This window comes from Genypterus blacodes, unplaced genomic scaffold (genome assembly GCF_046128005.1).
Source record: "Genypterus blacodes isolate CSIRO-AG114 ecotype Tasmania unplaced genomic scaffold, CSIRO-AGI_Gbla_v1 ptg000003l_1, whole genome shotgun sequence".
In the NCBI taxonomy this organism is placed as follows: Eukaryota; Metazoa; Chordata; class Actinopteri; order Ophidiiformes; family Ophidiidae; genus Genypterus; species Genypterus blacodes.
The window spans coordinates 8784827-8801366 of record NW_027466817.1 but is presented as its reverse complement, the minus strand read 5'-3'; the positions used below and the strand labels follow the sequence as shown (position 1 = coordinate 8801366).

At 43.8% G+C, this 16540-nt stretch overlaps 4 protein-coding genes and 1 non-coding gene across 7 annotated transcripts; 3 read left to right on the top strand and 2 right to left on the bottom strand.

Annotated features, from left to right (window-relative positions):
- The first annotated feature begins 816 nt into the window (after positions 1 to 816).
- Positions 817 to 888, top strand: trnag-ucc (transfer RNA glycine (anticodon UCC)). Its single transcript has one exon. It is a non-coding gene; the product is annotated as a tRNA-Gly (tRNA).
- Positions 889 to 1417: 529 nt separating this feature from the next.
- polr2d (RNA polymerase II subunit D) lies at positions 1418 to 3425 on the top strand. The gene is made up of 4 exons (XM_076137568.1): positions 1418 to 1691; positions 2288 to 2468; positions 2728 to 2823; positions 2985 to 3425. Exons 1-4 carry the CDS (start codon positions 1613 to 1615, stop codon positions 3061 to 3063), a joined length of 435 nt encoding a protein of 144 aa, XP_075993683.1. The 5' UTR covers positions 1418 to 1612; the 3' UTR covers positions 3064 to 3425.
- Positions 3426 to 3612: 187 nt separating this feature from the next.
- On the bottom strand, positions 3613 to 5654 carry LOC142988287 (dual specificity protein phosphatase 18). The gene is made up of 3 exons (XM_076137446.1): positions 5539 to 5654; positions 4114 to 4439; positions 3613 to 4028 (listed from the first exon to the last, which is right to left on the bottom strand). The coding sequence occupies exons 2-3, from the start codon at positions 4422 to 4424 to the stop codon at positions 3815 to 3817; spliced, it is 525 nt and encodes a 174-aa protein (XP_075993561.1). The 5' UTR covers positions 4425 to 4439; positions 5539 to 5654; the 3' UTR covers positions 3613 to 3814.
- Positions 4739 to 7918, top strand: LOC142988106 (uncharacterized). 3 transcript variants are annotated; one of them, XM_076137329.1, is made up of 5 exons: positions 4936 to 5176; positions 5661 to 6267; positions 6346 to 6422; positions 6771 to 7019; positions 7134 to 7918. In XM_076137329.1, exons 1-5 carry the CDS (start codon positions 5102 to 5104, stop codon positions 7389 to 7391), a joined length of 1266 nt encoding a protein of 421 aa, XP_075993444.1. In that variant the 5' UTR covers positions 4936 to 5101; the 3' UTR covers positions 7392 to 7918. The 3 variants fall into 3 exon arrangements, with proteins under 3 accessions (XP_075993363.1, XP_075993444.1, XP_075993285.1); XM_076137248.1 differs by lacking the exon at positions 4936 to 5176 and adding an exon at positions 4739 to 4915 and having other exon boundaries at positions 5661 to 6422; XM_076137170.1 differs by having other exon boundaries at positions 5661 to 6422.
- abcf3 (ATP-binding cassette, sub-family F (GCN20), member 3) lies at positions 7788 to 15462 on the bottom strand. Its single transcript, XM_076137053.1, has 21 exons — positions 15326 to 15462; positions 13688 to 13835; positions 13528 to 13604; positions 13205 to 13260; positions 12995 to 13092; positions 12757 to 12879; positions 11924 to 12190; positions 11623 to 11703; positions 11423 to 11482; positions 11196 to 11252; positions 10938 to 10960; positions 10672 to 10727; positions 10321 to 10521; positions 9875 to 9951; positions 9723 to 9767; positions 9453 to 9585; positions 9239 to 9327; positions 9032 to 9123; positions 8814 to 8946; positions 8648 to 8735; positions 7788 to 8443 (listed from the first exon to the last, which is right to left on the bottom strand). Exons 1-21 carry the CDS (start codon positions 15396 to 15398, stop codon positions 8285 to 8287), a joined length of 2136 nt encoding a protein of 711 aa, XP_075993168.1. The 5' UTR covers positions 15399 to 15462; the 3' UTR covers positions 7788 to 8284.
- Positions 15463 to 16540: the final 1078 nt, after the last annotated feature.

Here is a 16540-nt window from a genome sequence, read left to right as displayed (position 1 = left end):
GACTCTTTGAGGTCAACGACTTTTTCTGTTAAAGCCGCACGTGATTGGTCAAGATATGTGTGGGAGGGGAGGTGTGAAGCGCACCCCCGTCAACAAATTGTGAAGCAGGTTCCCTCCGTACTGCTGCTCACTGCATGGTGTGTCTGGTGTTCATATTTTTATTGAGTGATGTTTTGTTGAGGTTGTGGTGTGTTGTTTCACTGTACATAGTTGCAAATTTTACTAATTATATACACAGAGATTGGACCTTTTTTTCTAAATGAGTTGTTTTTTGGTATTATTTGTATTTTTGAACTCTGTTCCATGTTGAGTAAATTAATAAAGCCATATAAATAATAAACATTTGATATATTGTATGTTTAGCAATTCATTTTACACATAATTTGGTAATAAATTGATTTAAGCGTCAAAAAATCTGAGGAGCCACTTAGGAGCCATTTGGGAGCCAAAAGAGCCGGCTCTTTTTAGTGAGAAGAGCCAAAAGAACCGGCTCGCTTGAAAGAGCCGGAATGCCCATCACTACTAGCAAGAGCTCCGGCAGAGCTAGAAGGAAAACCCGGATATGGCAAAAGATGCAAAAATGGACTGGAGCGGAGTCATACAACAACGGAACGGAGTCACTAAAAACACGAGCAGCATACAGAGAAGGAGAGGGGGCGCGACTTCAAGGCCAGAGTTACCACACGTTGGATAGACGCAAAATGTGGAGCGGGAATAAGAGGAAAAGAAGGAACGAGAGAAAAACCATACCACACTAGTGACGCCGGGGATAAAGCCCATTCTGGTTTCAGGATTGGACAGATGTTTGACATAGATGCGTTGGTGGTATAGTGGTTAGCATAGCTGCCTTCCAAGCAGTTGACCCGGGTTCGATTCCCGGCCAACGCACATTTTTTCCCATATGATGATAAACAACAACAATTTATGCTAAAATTATTACAGTGTTCATCAATCATCGAAACATCCTAAATCATTTACCAAGTGTTCTTAGCTCAGGGCTAATGATAAATGATATACTTGCTTATCTAGGCCCAGCAGTGTATGATCAGGCTGTACTACCATAAAACTGCTATAGTGAATAGGAAACACCATTTCTATCCTACAATCCAGTCATTTATTATCACCTCTATTGGTCACTACAAAAAGCTTAATGTCCTTCAATAAAATACACACAAGTTTGATATAGTTTCATTTGGAGGAAAAACTCACCCTTATTTCAGGGCCATGGGTGAGACCTGGTGGATACTTTGACTTTTTCTTTCTTTTTTTCAAATCACAAATTGTTACAAGGAGTGTGATGTAATGTCAAAACGTTACTTCTCAGGAGATTTTAGACTGTTCATTTAAATGAATGGAGACATTACAATGCTTTTGTTTTGAAAGCTGAACCCGGACGTTTTTGCTTTTCAACCCTGGAAGTAACTGAACGCGTCAGGAGGAGGGAAGCTCGGTTGCACTCTTTGTTGTTCGTGTGTGGATCCGTTACCTCTACAGGTCGATCGAGCCGGCAGCCCGCAACCCGCAGCCTAAAGTGTCTCCCCAAAACTCTGCTCACGTTGTTTTCAGCAATTCTGTATTTCCGCTAGCTCGTAGATAGCTGTTAGCCCGTGTCATGGCGACCGGAGGCGGCGCAGCTGCCCCGCATGTCGGTGATGTTGAAGAAGATGCTTCACAGCTCACGTTCCCTAAAGGTTTGTCACATTATTTTACTTAAAATGTGAATCTAGCACAAATGTACTTCAGCCACATGTCTTTTCTGCAGGCATACCACTGTTATAGATGTTATTTACCGAACCCTCAGTTGCTCCCCCCTCTGCGAAGGGTGGTAATATAATGTAATGTAAGTCGCTTTGGATAAAAGCGTCTGCCAAATGATCGTAATGTAATGTAAGATGTATATATTTACAATGGGTGGTAACTTGGTCTACCAGAGTCAATTTAGTCCGAGTTTGACGTTACTAAATCGGATGTAAATCAGTCTAACAACAGTTAATAATCTCTTAAATTTAGTCTGAATCTGTGTTTAAGTGGATACAAATGTGGAATAGTGGCAAAGTAGCTAATGATGCCTAATCATATTTTATTTTTAACATAAACCTTACAGACATATTTTGGAATGCTTTCCGTGTTGTTACCGTTTAAGACAGATGGACAATAAAAGTTTTTGTCAAAGATAAAAGTTTACATACATTCTTAGCTGCCTCTACAGAAGTGCTGTTCTGAGGTTGCTGCACTTTAAATCTACCAAATAGGTTGTGTAACGTCTGTCCTGGATTGTGTGCAACAGAATTCGAGAATGCCGAGACTCTGCTGAACTCGGAGGTCCACATGCTGCTGGAGCATCGTAAGCAGCAGAACGAGAGTGCTGAAGATGAGCAGGAGCTGAGCGAGGTCTTCATGAAAACCCTCAACTACACTGCACGCTTCAGTCGCTTCAAGAACAGAGAGACCATCACCGCCGTGCGCACGTAAGTGACCAATCACACCCTCAATCAGTGTTCCAAAATCTCCCCAACCAACTAATATCAAGGCATTATTATCAGCTGACAAACACATTACGTTACAGTGACTGTTTTCTTGAATCCATCTGTCCTCAATAAGGCAGAACTGTTCGTTTCACCTCAGCTCCTTTAGTGTTCTTTTGTATCTGCAGTTAAAAACCTTTATTCTAAATCCTCTAGTATCTCCAGCAGCAGTGATGAAACATCTCCCTTTTCTGTTCTCCAGGTTGCTCCTGCTGAAGAAGCTCCATAAGTTTGAACTTGCCAGTTTGGCAAACCTGTGTCCTGAGGCTGCAGAGGAGGCCAAAGCTCTCATCCCCAGGTCAGACCCACAAACACACACTGTCAGTGAGGCTTTCCTCAAAACAAGAACACACAAATGAACTTGGCTGTTGATTTTTGGCTTTATGGTTTAAAAACAGTGTCTTATGTTCTTCACACCAGATGTCTGATTCTTGCTTTTGTGGGATTGTGGTTTTTCAGTCTGGAGGGTCGGTTTGAAGACGAGGAGCTCAAGCAGATTCTAGATGACATCCAGACCAAGAGGAGCTTCCAGTACTGAGGAGTTAAACCCGGACCTGGCCTGCCTCTCAAGGTCTGGATCAGGACAATAAACTGCCTGGGTTCGGTCCTGGATGGAACTCATAATGGACTTGCGTCTCAAATATCACATTAAAGACAGCTGTGAACTGACCTGATCAAAATCTTGAGTGTAAAAAGTGGAGAGGAGGAGAAGGAGAAGGAGGATGTGATCATGATGAAAGGCTGAACATGAAACATAAGAATCACTGTCCTCTGCTCCTCCCAGCTGTAACTATTTGTCACTGGTCCACACACAGGTGCTTTTTAAAAATAAGTAATGTTTCAATGATTGTAACATTCCTTCTGCTGTGGCAATAAACTTCATTTTGTATTGTTTTTTTACATGAGTTGCTGATCTGAGGGCAAACAGATTCTTTTGACTACTTAACTTTCATGTTTCCAGAAAAATCTGGTCTAGGAAATGACTTGTATTATTCCAACTATACTAACTAGACCAACCAGTCTCTGTCCTCTTTTCCACCACTACAGAACTGGCTGGTTTGCAAATCTACCTTTGAAACTCACAGCAAGAGCCAAGGCAGCAACAAATCGGTGGAAATGTGGATTGGTTTTCTGGTAAACACTGTTTCCAAGGTTACTGAACAAAACTGGTTCCAGAACCTTTCAGGTGTGTCTGCAGCCTATGTGGCGAGTCAACAGAGTAAACCACCATTCACTTGAGGTCATGCTATTATGCTACCATGTCCACAATGTTTGTGGTCCTGTGTCCCTCAGATGTTGACACAGTACGCTGTCGTGTCCTTGTCATGCTCCACAACCTCTGGCAGGACACCGGCAGATGTGGACACCATCCTCAATGTGTTACTGCCAAACAGCGTCCTCTCGTATGCCAGCAGCTGCCTCCAGAAACCGGCATTAGGTCGGATGTACGGTCGCTGCTGTAGAACTAACTCATGAGCCTGGCGGAGAGTCGCGCCTTCATACCTGAGACCAGGAAGACACATTTAAGACATTCCTGCATACAACACCCCAAAAACACATGTAATAGTATTTGTAGTTTGCTTGATACCTCATCAGGTAGGCCATGATCAGTGAAGGGGATCGGCTCCTGCCCGCTGTGCAGTGCACAAGGGTTTTGCCTGACTGGTTTCTGTCTATCTGTTGGGCTACCAGGTCAAAGTAGTGGCTCAGTGCAGCGTGGGGTTTGTCCTGGACAGGAACCGGTAGGACCTGCACAGTGTCTGGGTGTGGGTAGGACATGGACTCCAGCCCACTGGCATTGACGATGAGCGTGATGTTCCTGCTGGAGACCACACTGGGGTTGAGGGCTGCATCCAGGCCACTCAGGTACAGCTTGGGTGTGATCTGAGACACAGACATGTTGACGCAGACAACCTGCGGGACAGAAACAGACATGTGTGACACACCTGTCAACCTAAATGATTCATCCTTAGAATAAAAGCATGATGTAATGTTTAAAGTCCCTTGGTGTGTGTTGTTAACTACAGTTCATCCAGTCAGTCAGCGTTTCTCTTGGCTTCACACACACCCGAGTTGTCTAGCAGGACACACTGCTGTGGAGACAGTCAGAGGATGGAGCTCCTGAACAATGTGTGTGTGTGTGTCTGTGTGTGTCTGTGTGTGTGCGCGTGTGCCTGTGCGTGTGTGCGTGTGTGTGGCAAACAAAGGTGAAACAAGAGAAACGCTGACTTAATGGATGGATGCAGTTAACAATAACACACACCAGGGGGCTTCAAAAGAGACGTAGTTCTGCTTTAATACAGTTCTATTCAATCCAGACACACCACGACAGGAGTATGAATCTCTACGTGTATCATTTGGAGTAACAATAAGGATTTCACAGTATTTAAGTAAGGATAAAGAAGTATGTAACAGTTTGTATCAGCAAGTCGAATATAGTGTTTTTGAGGAAATAACACAAAAAATCGGATGTTATCCAACAACAGTGATGTTAAGAGTTTGAAATATTGGATTGGCAAGTATCGACAGAATATCAATAATGTTAACACAACACACCCACATACTGTCACAAGGAAATGAGTCACTGCTGTTCAGTAGATTTACTTTCAGTTTCCAGCTCCACACCTACAAACAACACAAACTCAGACCAGGTAAGAGCCGCTCTGCTCCAACTCAAACTGTAGACTTAAACTGTATATATCGCCACAGCATGTATAAAGTTAACATTGTAATGTTATCTCTGCAGTCTATAATATGCGCTAACTTTAGTGTCAACTCTTTCGTCTCATATGTTTACTCAGCGTAACACAATTTCACACAAAAGTCATATTGTTGATAATGTGCTGCAGTCGAACGTCATGAAATGTATCAAGCGACTGCCGTTATTTATCTTTAATCACTTTGGCTAGTCGCTAAACCGGCTATGGCGCAGAAGGTAAACAGATTCTTTCGATCAGTCAGTTTGATATCTATGTTTTATTCTTAACGAGAAAGGGCGTTTAAACCTGTTCACCAGTGACCAGCGGACCAGATGGTAGATCAAAATAGACAAAAGGGGATTTCCGGTCGAGTTTTTCGAAATAAAAGCCACGATAGTCAGTAAATCAGGTTTTGATTGTTTCTTTGATGTAACAGAACATGAAACCGCAGCGTCAACAAGGGGGCGTCTCAACAGCAGCTGAGGTATCAGCAACGGGTCTGACACAGAAGACTATCATGCCAAAGGTCAGATACCACCCAACCATCCACATTCAGCAACCTGGAGATGGAGGAGCAGCTAAAACCAGAACCAGTCAAACTCAGAAGGCCAAGCCTGCTGCTGCTGCTGCACACCCCCCTGAAGCTGGGGAAACACATGCTGACAAGGCACACAATGACACCAGCACCTCTCAAATTAATCCAGAACCTGCCGTGAGACCCGTTCCTGTCAGAGGAAACCAGCAAAAATACAGAAACCATAAGCCAGCTGGGAAACCTACTGAGAAACTGGATTCAAAAGTGCCAGGGACTGTTAAGAATCAGCCTCAAAGTGTGGAGTCGAGTGCCGACCTGGACGTCATGCTGGGGACAGACGACGTGAAGGAGGTGGAGAGAAACACCCGCGGACAGAGGATCAACCCAGACTGGTTTGCCTGGAGGAAGAACCGAATCACTGCCTCTTTGGCACACAACATCGCTCACTGCGAATTCATCAGTGGCAAAAGCAAAACCCCACCTGCCTCTTACCTGGTTGCTATCACAGGTAAGCCCCATGGTAAGCCCAACTGTGGGCAGGTGGAAGGGGTGGGGCAATCTAATGAGGCTATCTTTGACTCAACAGGCAAGAGGCCCAACATCCAGACCAGAGCCATGAGCTGGGGAGTCGAGATGGAGGCTGAAGCCGCCCGCAGATACCAGGTTGCTACCTCTAGAGTTAGATAAGGAATTTGTGATTACCATCTCATACAATTTAGGGCCACTTGTCTTTAATGTTTTCCCATGTAGAAGACCTGGACCCACCTGGGCAAAAGTTCATTTTTTTTAATATTCTTTACTGGAAATGGTACAATCAGTAGTTTCAATAGAGTCATAATTGGAAGGCCCAATAATATTGGGCCTTAGCTGAAGAAGACACTTTGATGATGCTGATGTTTGATGATGTTGTAGTAAATTGCTTCATATCCTTTGGTAGATACATGCTCTTGTTGTTTGTATTGACATGTTCTACATGAACACTCTGACCATGGTGATGATGATGATGTGCAGGTCCTGAAGAGCAAGGCACTGGGTCATGCTGTGAAAGTGCAGGAGTGCGGCCTGTTCATCGATTCCAAGCGGTCCTGGTTGGCCGCTAGCCCAGATGGCATCGTTACGGACACCAAGACTGGCCAAAGGCTGTTGTGTCTGGAGGTGAAATGTCCCTATAAGCACAGGGACAGGACAGTCGAGGAGGCCTGCAGGGACGACCGCAACTTCTGCCTGGTCATACAGGCGGAATCACAGCGGGCTGGAGAGGTAAAACATTTTATGACACTTCCTCATATTGGTTCACATCTGACCTCACTTTGACCTGAATGTCCTGACTGGTGTGCTGTTTGTGTGTCCTCTTTCCTCACGGTTCTGTTCCAGTCTCCCGTCTACCGTCTGAAACAGGGTCACCAGTACTACACTCAGATCCAGTGCCAGCTGGCTACGACTGGCCTGGAGCAGGCTGACCTGGTCGTCTTCACCCGGAAGGAGACCGCCATCGTGCCAGTGCCCTTTGACCCCGGCATGTGGGAGGAGACTGTGTCCAGACTGGAGAGGTTCTACAGGGATGCCCTTCTGCCTTATCTCAGAGAAAATGGACGTGTGGAAGCTGGAGCAGCCTGGGCACCAGAGCAGTAGAGGCCACTGTTACAGAATCAGTCTGTAGCTCTGCACTGACCTCTATGTAGTGTCATTCACCTGAGAGTGTGTGAAGCTATACAGAATAAACTAGTTACCTACATTTTTTAAGCTTATTGAACTCACCTGACTTACTGTTGACATAGAATACAATGTTTTCACGCATTAGAGGAATGTCAAAAAACCTTATCTAGTAATGTATGTATTTATAAAATATGTGCCAAGAAGCTGCACTTAGTAAATATTTTGCAGAATTTCATTTTTGTGGTGGACATTTTAAAATTGAACTGTACTGCCACAGGAGTATAATTTTTGAAGACATTAAGGTGAAAACAGATCAGTTGTTTCTTGAATAAACACTTGTTACTACCTAAAGAACATAGAACAGAAACTGGGTTGGATCTCAATTTGAATGAAGTTTAATTTTCTGTTGCTAAAAACTGCACATAGTTTGTTTCTGTGATCATTTACTGCTCCATCCACTGAAACCTGCTAAAAGCTCACAGTGTCAATGAGAAAAATAAAAACCCTACAAACAATAAATGTCCATCTGGCGTAAACGGACACAGGAAAGAGAGACACACACACACACGGACAGGGGTTTGACTTTTTAAATAATCTCTGGGAAATCAACGCGTCTGAATCATTCACTGAATCTCGTGCTAATTTCTCAGTCCAAAGCAGTTCAGCTGCGTCAGCGGCCTTTGGCCCTCACCAGGGAATAAAAGTATTCAGGACAAATCAGCAACATCATAGCTGACAGATTGACATCAGTGTCCTCCAGTCTGCACTGTGACCGATGTTGATGTCAGCTGGTTGGCAGTTATGGCGCGGTGTTATTGTGAGGTGGGTGTGTGTCCGTGTTCCTGGTGGTGCAGGGCGGTCCTGGGCTCTCACAGGTAGCCCTCCTTCCTGAACTGCTCCTGCAGGATGTCACGGTACTCATCGAAGCCTCCGTCGACGCGGTGCACCTTCCCAGCCTCGCACACCCACAACTCCTTACACACCAACCGGATGAGCCGCTCGTCGTGGGACACCAAGATGACCCCACCCTAAAAACCAGACACACACTCATTATCACACAGCTTAGACTTCACTGGCTGTCTTGAACTACCAAATGTTTTCTCAGCACGCGTCTGAGCTTCAACCAATCCTGAACTGAATGGTACACCTGTCACAGTTCAGATTCTAAATATGGGCCCTTCATCATGGAGTGTGGATGAGGAAAGGTGCATCACCATCTTACACAAACTCACTTTGAACTTGTTGAGCGCTTTGGCCAGAGCCTCAATGGTCTCCATGTCCAGATGATTGGTCGGCTCGTCCAGGATGTAGAAGTTTGGACTAAAAGGACAGGCACACAGGTCAGCGGCCATCATCATCATCATCACCCCTTCATACATGCTAGAGTCGACTTCTTACCATGGCATGGTCATCTGAGCAAAGGCCACACGGCTCTTCTGTCCTCCTGATAGACTGGCTACTGGCCGCGTGGACAGCTCTCCAGTAATACCATAACCTCCCAGCTGGTGGCGGTACTCCTCCTCTGTCCGACCTGTGAGACAGCTCATTGGGTCAAACAACCACCAGGAGAGGCACTTCAACGTCAAATGCAGAAATTCATAGTTTTGTGTCGTTACCGGGGAACTTGTTGAGCAGCAGCTCCACAGAGCAGACGTTCAGGTCCAGCTGGTCCACATGATGCTGGCTGAAGTACCCGATCTTCAGGTTCCTGAGTCAGACACCAAAACAAGCAACATGTTACTTGGTACTTCAGCAAAATGTGAAGGGAGGCAAAGATTTTGCATCTGTAGATGAACGGATTCCTAGTTTCTTGGAGGTCTTACCTGTGAGCTTGTCTGATTCCATTAACCGGCGTCAACTCGCCCATCAACAGTTTGAGAACCGTGGATTTCCCGGCACCGTTTTCCCCAACCTGACAAGAAATACAGGGTTTACGTTTACTTCGGAAACTTCTGTGTCGTTCTCTTCCTTTAATGTTAAAATAAATCGATAAACTCTTACTTTTACTTTCTGCAAAATTGTCTTACAAATACGTACAATGCAGATGCGAGAATCAAGGTCAGCCGACACGTTGAGTCCAGTGAAGAGACGCAGGTCTGGAGAGTAATAGAATTCCACCTCATCTAACTGCAGGATTGGAGGAGACAACTTCTCAAAGTTATCTGGAAACCTGCAGAACAAAGACAACGCTGCCATCAATCTGTCAACCCGTCAGCCTCTAACAGGAGAACAGAAGGGGAGATGCAGAGAGAAGGGAAAACCGCAGACCAGACGATGCAACACAAAACAGGAAGTCGAGTTTCTAACCTTAATGTCACCTCCGTTTCCTTTTCAATAGGCTTCATCTCAGGCCTGCAACACACACACACACACACAATATTATGTTTGGCTTGGTTATAGTTATAATTTCTGTGATATAGACATCCTAACATTTGGACATCAGGTGTTTAAATACTCACAGCTTCTCCAGCAGTTTCAGTTTGCTCTGAACCTGAGCCGCTCTGTTGGCGTTGTACCGAAACCTGTCGATAAAAACCTGCAAAACACACACATCCAATCATGTACAGGGATGGACGAGTCAACCAGCAGAAAGACGATGAATGATGGTATTGAAAATGAGCCATTGTCTTTATAATAGTCATCATTAGAGGTTAAAATTAACTAACACACATAACCAATGGATAATCAATGAGTCGTTGATCCGACATAAACATAACGGTCTTGTCCTGTGATGTACTTTAGTTTCAGAAGAGTGGTAGTAATGGTTGTAGAGTTTATCCATGTAGTAACACTTGCAGCCTTCTTCCAGACTTCAAATATTACTACATCTCCTCAAAGAAGTGATAGCACTATAAAAGCAGGATCAACAACAGAGCAGCAGGAAGTTTAGAGGGAGTAGTAGTACCTGTATGTGTTGTCTGTACTGTAACTGGGCTTCGTACTCTCTATGCTGGTTCTTCAGTCTGTCTTCTTTGGTTTTGACAAAGTTTTCATAGTCGCCACGGTAACTTTCAAGCCGCTGCGAGTGCAGGTGGATGATGTCTGTTACTACGGCATTCAGGAAGTTGCGGTCGTGGGAGACGACCAAGATGGTGGACTGCCACGTCTGTGGGCGGGATTACAAACATGATCTGTTTACTGTTTTCTCTGATTGTGAACTGGAAAAGGATGAGACATTTGCTAGCATTCCAAACTGAAACCAATGGGAAGCGTTCGCCACAAGCTAACATTAAGACGGGAGGAGTCATAATCGCACCTGCAGGTAGTTTTCCAACCACAAGATGGCTCTGACGTCCAACATGTTGGTAGGCTCTGGAACGCAAAGTACATGACAGTAAAAATACTGCAGTGATTTCTACAAACTAATAAGTAGAACCTTTAAAAGAATCACACAAAATACAACAACTGCTGTTACTGAGGATGACTGAAATAATTATATTATTATTCTGACTGCTGTTAAAATTATTACCATGACCGCAGCAACTGCTAAGTGTTAAAGCAGCAGAAGAAAAGCTGACTCACCATCCAATAGAAGCAGGTCTGGCCTGAAACATGAACACATCAATGATCAGTGTTAGACAGAAATCAGATTCACTTCTTGCATGTGAGCAGCTTCTGTCCACTACCAAGTATATACTGTATATACTTATGCACTTATTGTTGTGTTAAAATCAGGTCAAATTCAGGTTTAAGTCGGCCTTAACACTGCAGGCTGCTGGTACGCGTTTACATGTGACACAAATAAAGACTGAGAGCCAGAGAGAGTGGGATGAAACTCACCTAGCAAATAGAGCTCGAGCCAACGCCAACCTCATCCTCCAGCCTCCCGAAAACTCCCTACAGACAGAGACAGAAAGAGAGAGACAGATACTGTTATTTCTGTTGACTACTGTACGAAGAGTGTAGATGATATGTCTTTTTGAAGTGTGTGTGTGTGTGTGTGTGTGTGTGTGTGTGTGTGTGTGTGTGTGTGTGTGTGTGTGTGTGTGTGTGTGGTGTGTGCTCACTTGGTGGTCTGCTGTTGCATTCTTGGAGAAAAGCCGAGACCAGCCAGGATGACAGAGGCTCTGATTGGAGGAGAGAGACGTCACTCAGATTAAGTTAGCATGTTAACAGCTATACGTACCCATACTAACATAAGCATGTTACTATGCCAACAAGCTAAGTGGCTAAAGCATCTGTGCTTAGTAGGAGCGTGTCATCTTACCTGGCAGGAGCTTTATCAGCCTCGATCTCCTCCAGCTTGGCGTAGATCTCAGTCAGTCTAAAGCTCTCCATCCCATCCACACTGAAACAAAAACAACAACAACACACTCTTAAACACAGCATTGCAGCTCAGTATTTAACTGTTGCTATGGTGATGCTTTGAAAGTCGTGTCTTGACTATTGAATTCAAACTTCACCATGTAATATTCAAAACTAACAAATTGAATTATCGATTTGGTTGAATAATAAATAAGCCAATGAGCGAGCCTTCTTGACCAAAGGCAATGACTGTAATCACGTACGTTCCGTTGGCGATGCGGGCGTTGAGCCGCCGCTCCTCGCCCAGCAGCTCCTCCCTCAGGGTGTCGCTCTCAAGAACGCTCTGCAGCGCCCCCGTCTCGTCTCCCGCCACCTCCTGCTCCACATGCAGGATGGAGATGTGGCCGGGGACGCGCAGGCTTCGGCTGGCCAGCATCTTCAGCAGCGTCGTCTTTCCTAAACCGTTGCGACCGATCAGGCCGTAACGTCGGCCCGTTGCCAGTGACAGTTCCGCCCCCTGCAGGAGGCACCTGGACACACAGGCAGAGGTGGGACATAGTGGAAAAAGTTAGAGATAAAATAATTTCCCTTTTAAGCAAAAAAAATAAATCCCTTTTCCATTGAATTCAGGTGTAACTTATGTGAAATTAATAAAACCATCATAGGAAATATTCTTCAATTCAATTCTTCACTTCCCTAATATGCAGTTGAGGGACACCAACCAAACTTCTTACAGCTCTTTTGTTTGCATGCAGCAAACTCTGTTCAGACTCATTCTGTCCGAAACTCAAGTAACAGTGTGCTGACATGCGAAAAGAAGGCTACTACTTATGAAGAAACGGTGTAACTGCACACTCACTCTCACACTGCTCTGTTGTTATGCATCCTGCTACAGTTCTGGACAGAGGTGGTTGATGCTGAAGCACCTCAACCCAGACCAGCAGCTGGATCCATACTAACAGGTCATTAGACAGCTATGTAGGACACTTCAAGGACTTCCAAGATTTCTATCAATATTGACTAAATTGTTCAGAACATTGGCAACTAAAAGCCGCCATGAGTCTTTCAGCTCTAGTTACACATCCAGTCAACTCACCTCTCTCCAAAGGAAACATCAAAGTTCTCTATGCGGATGTCATAGCTGCGGTTCTTCCCCGACTGGTCGACTCGGTTGTCTTTCTTGCTGCTGGCCTGGCTGGCTGACGCCTCCTCCAAAACCCTGCCAAGGGGTGAAAGAGGAGGAGGGGGGGGGGACACAGCAGACATGTCAGCAAGGAAAGTTAAAGAACAGGTCCACAAACAAACAGAGAGAGAAAAAGAAGATGAGGACTGACAGCGGATTGACAGTTTTTTGAGAGTCCTTCTCATTCTTCCGCTCATGTTTGGCCTTCAGCTTGGCCTCAGCCTTCTCCAACTTCTTAGCATCGACAGTCTGCACATGGGGGGGGGGGTGAGCGAGAGAGAGAGAGAGAATCATGAGGTCAATACTTCAGTGTGCAGTAACGACGCATTAGATTACAGCAGAATCCACATCAGAGTCCCACCGTGTTCTGACTCCTCTTTATCATCCAGATACCCTGAACATCATCAGTTGCAGTAACTGAGGAGGAAGAGAGGAGAGACATAATCATGGTGGTCATAAATTCAATTCTCCTGGGTTTTAATGGTTTGCAGTGATTACATTTTTTTATCTTCTTCTTATGTCTGTTTTTAATGACTAAATTATAATAGTTCATTTTATTTGTAGCAGCAACATTTAACAGAACATAAGGAACAGACATAAGCAGTTAGCAATACTAGTAATAGTACTCATTGTAGTAGTAACAGTAATAGTACTCTATGCTGTGTAGTGTGTTTGCAGTCTTACTGTTGTCTGCAGAGATCTGAGACAACTGGACCGGAGCGTCCAATAAAACACGCCTCTGAGAGCCATGACAGCTATTCCTGGTGGACACAGAGGACAATTAGGAATTCTGATGAAGACAAAGGACAAAGATATGGTTCCCGAAGGACAAAGAGTTTCTTACAGTTTCAGAGTGTTGAACATCTGGAGACAGATGTCTCGGATGTCCTCCTCGTTTTTACTGTCAGCTGACACTTGCTGCAACACTTCACCTACGGCTTCGTACACCTCCTCGCCATCCTCAAAGTCTGCACCACCACTGGCCAACACACCTGGAACACAAACACACCTGGTGTCACCTTCATCTGGAGCAAATCAAAGGATTCAAACTAACTTAACTCTGATCTTAAAGGAAAAGAGAGAGGAGTAGGGTGAGGAGGACAGACAAGTATTGAGGACAGACGGGGAAAGAAAGAGAAGAATGAGGAGAGGAAAGTAGACAGCAAAGGGGGTAAGGAGAGGAAATAGGAACAAAGAAGTGAGAAGACAAAGGAATGGAGACGACTGAGGAGTGAGGAGCAAGGAACATCAATATCAGAAGCACATATTTTCCATTATCTCCCCCCAGGAGGAGAGACAAAGATTTGAAGATGAAAACACGTGTTGACATGAGAGTGATGTCATTGAGGAGACAATCTGTGCCCTTTGAAGCTCTTATTTGACGTTTCTTCATTTCTTGCTCCTCATGTGACCAGAAACCTGGTCTGCAATCTCTAAGGAGCTCCATGAGCTCTGATTTCTGCTTTGAGGGCTGTGCAGACTAGTCAGTCAGTTATCAGGCAGACACAACAATTCAGTGAAAAAAACTGCCCCCATTATAATAGTTTGTCATCATGTGGGTGAAATGACAGCCTGTGTTTAATGTAGATCTGAATGATAACGGAACAATACAACAATAATTAAACTCTTCTTGTATCATAACTGTTTGTGACAGCGATCTGTTAAATACAACATCCTGAGTGGAAAAGTTACTGATGAATGGCTGCAACTGAACAATAATTAGAATTAGTCAGATTGAGTATCCTCTTGTTATTATAACAATAATAATGATAATTATAATAATAAGGGTTATAATGATTGATGAAATGATTTTTGCTGTCCTGTGGGAAATAAGAACAACAGCACAGAGCAGCTCAAACCCCCTGACAGCAGATCCAGCTGTGCCGATGTCATCAGTGAGTGACTCCAGATGACAGACACATGGTGGTGAGGATGTCTCATTTCTATTTCCTTGCATGTTTACCGTGCGGGAAGCAGAAAAATATTTAAATGAGGGAAAGAATTTCAGATTTGGAACGCAGCCAATAAAGAGAATCGGGATACAGCCCGGCTCTTCAGAAACTGTCAAACTATCGAGTCTGATTTGTATCCAAGCCGCATTCGCTTACCTCCTCCCTCATTTCAAGAAAAAACATTATAATAATTCTAAAAAATAAAGATTATTATAGTTTATAGTTTTTCTCAGTTCAGAGACCACATGACTCAAACCGGAAAGTCCAAACCCTGGTTTCGCCTACTTTACTCTTCTATTTACTGTACTAATCTACAAATTCTCTCGTCGAGCGCGGCTGTAGTTTAGTCAGCACGGGTCATCTTAACCGAGCCGTGCCGTGCTAAGCGGCACCTCAGGAAGCCAAACCCACGTTAGCTCGCTAACCTGCTAGCAATGAGGACCGAGCTCCGGACTAACCGGCAGACTAACAGCCAAGACAAAACGTGTTTCCCGGCCCAGAGGACGATGGCTCTCAGCTCAAATACTAACCTGTTATGTAGTCGAAGAGTTCCGAGTCAATCTTAGGAAACTCGCTGTTCAGAATGTCCACGTACGTCGCCATGTTAGCCGGCCCTGGACACAAATAGACCACGCAAGCGCGAACATGCCACCGTGCCGATCCTGGGTGTTGTAGTCTCAGTGTTATTTCCTTTGGCTTCTTCTTCTTTTTCTTGTTTATTGGCGGGCGCCAAATCAGCTTGTCGGTGCGTTACTGCCACACACTAGAATGTGGCTGTAAAAGTAACAACAACAACTTTCATTATTGTGATTATAGAATAAAATAGCGTTTATTGTCATTGTACGTGATAATACAACGACAACAATCATTGAACAGTGATAAATAACCAGCAATAAACTATAAATAAACAACAATAAACTATAAATAAACAACAATAAATAAATAAACAAAAACAAATAAATAAACAACTATAAATAACAATAAATAAACAGCACACAGTTCCATTCGTACATTAAAACATAAGTGGTCCCAATAGCTCAAGATGTCTCATATGATCAAATGACATCACATTTGATTATGTTGAATTATGGTTTATTGTTTATTTCGGTTGCACTCATATGGAAACCAAGAGAGGACATTCAGTATATATATTTTTCTTTGATTCCCTGGTATATACTTACTGTATGTATACTTATACTTATAAGTACATATAATACTAATATGTAATTAATAATAACAATAGTAATGATGATAATGATATTAATATTAATAATATCAATAATAACAACAACAACAATAATAATAATAATAATAATAATAATAATAATAATAATAATAATATTGTTTATTGTTTATTGTGTGTATTTATTTTCGTATTTCTTCTTCTGTACCTTTGCTCCTGTGACCACTGAATTTCTCTCTCTCTGATGACACACACTAACATGTATATTATGTCTCTATAATGTGCTCCTCAGCTTCCTGAGCCAACATCACCTTCATAGTAAAAAATAAAGGCCCACCGTAGAATTTCCTCCATCAACTAAGGAAACGCAATCGGCAATTTCTAGATGACAGGTATTGAGTCAGTCCACTCAAAGGTCATCAAAGCTTGATTAGGTTCTGCAACCAAAAAGGGCCGCAACGCATTACAGAGCACCAACCCTGCCCACTCTCCAGGTATTCATAATATGTGGTGGTTTACGCCAAGCTGATTATTTGCAGTGTACCAGACGCTAGAGGTATGT

Excerpts from the sequence above, each read along its gene's own strand:
- polr2d (XM_076137568.1), top strand. The coding sequence starts at position 1,613 with ATGGCGACCGGAGGCGGCGCAGCTGCCCCGCATGTCGGTGATGTTGAA. Across the intron at positions 1,692-2,287 it reads ACAGCTCACGTTCCCTAAAG|AATTCGAGAATGCCGAGACT; the intron begins GTTTGTCACATT and ends TGTGTGCAACAG. Across the intron at positions 2,469-2,727 it reads ACCATCACCGCCGTGCGCAC|GTTGCTCCTGCTGAAGAAGC; the intron begins GTAAGTGACCAA and ends TCTGTTCTCCAG.
- LOC142988287 (XM_076137446.1), bottom strand. The coding sequence starts at position 4,424 with ATGTCTGTGTCTCAGATCACACCCAAGCTGTACCTGAGTGGCCTGGAT. Across the intron at positions 4,029-4,113 it reads ATCATGGCCTACCTGATGAG|GTATGAAGGCGCGACTCTCC; the intron begins GTATCAAGCAAA and ends TCCTGGTCTCAG.
- LOC142988106 (XM_076137170.1), top strand. The coding sequence starts at position 5,102 with ATGAGTCACTGCTGTTCAGTAGATTTACTTTCAGTTTCCAGCTCCACA. Across the intron at positions 5,177-5,660 it reads ACAACACAAACTCAGACCAG|AACATGAAACCGCAGCGTCA; the intron begins GTAAGAGCCGCT and ends TTGATGTAACAG. Across the intron at positions 7,020-7,133 it reads AATCACAGCGGGCTGGAGAG|TCTCCCGTCTACCGTCTGAA; the intron begins GTAAAACATTTT and ends GTTCTGTTCCAG.
- abcf3 (XM_076137053.1), bottom strand. The coding sequence starts at position 15,398 with ATGGCGACGTACGTGGACATTCTGAACAGCGAGTTTCCTAAGATTGAC. Across the intron at positions 12,191-12,756 it reads GATGTTTCCTTTGGAGAGAG|GTGCCTCCTGCAGGGGGCGG; the intron begins GTGAGTTGACTG and ends CTGTGTGTCCAG. Across the intron at positions 11,704-11,923 it reads GCCCGCATCGCCAACGGAAC|TGTGGATGGGATGGAGAGCT; the intron begins GTACGTGATTAC and ends TTTTTGTTTCAG.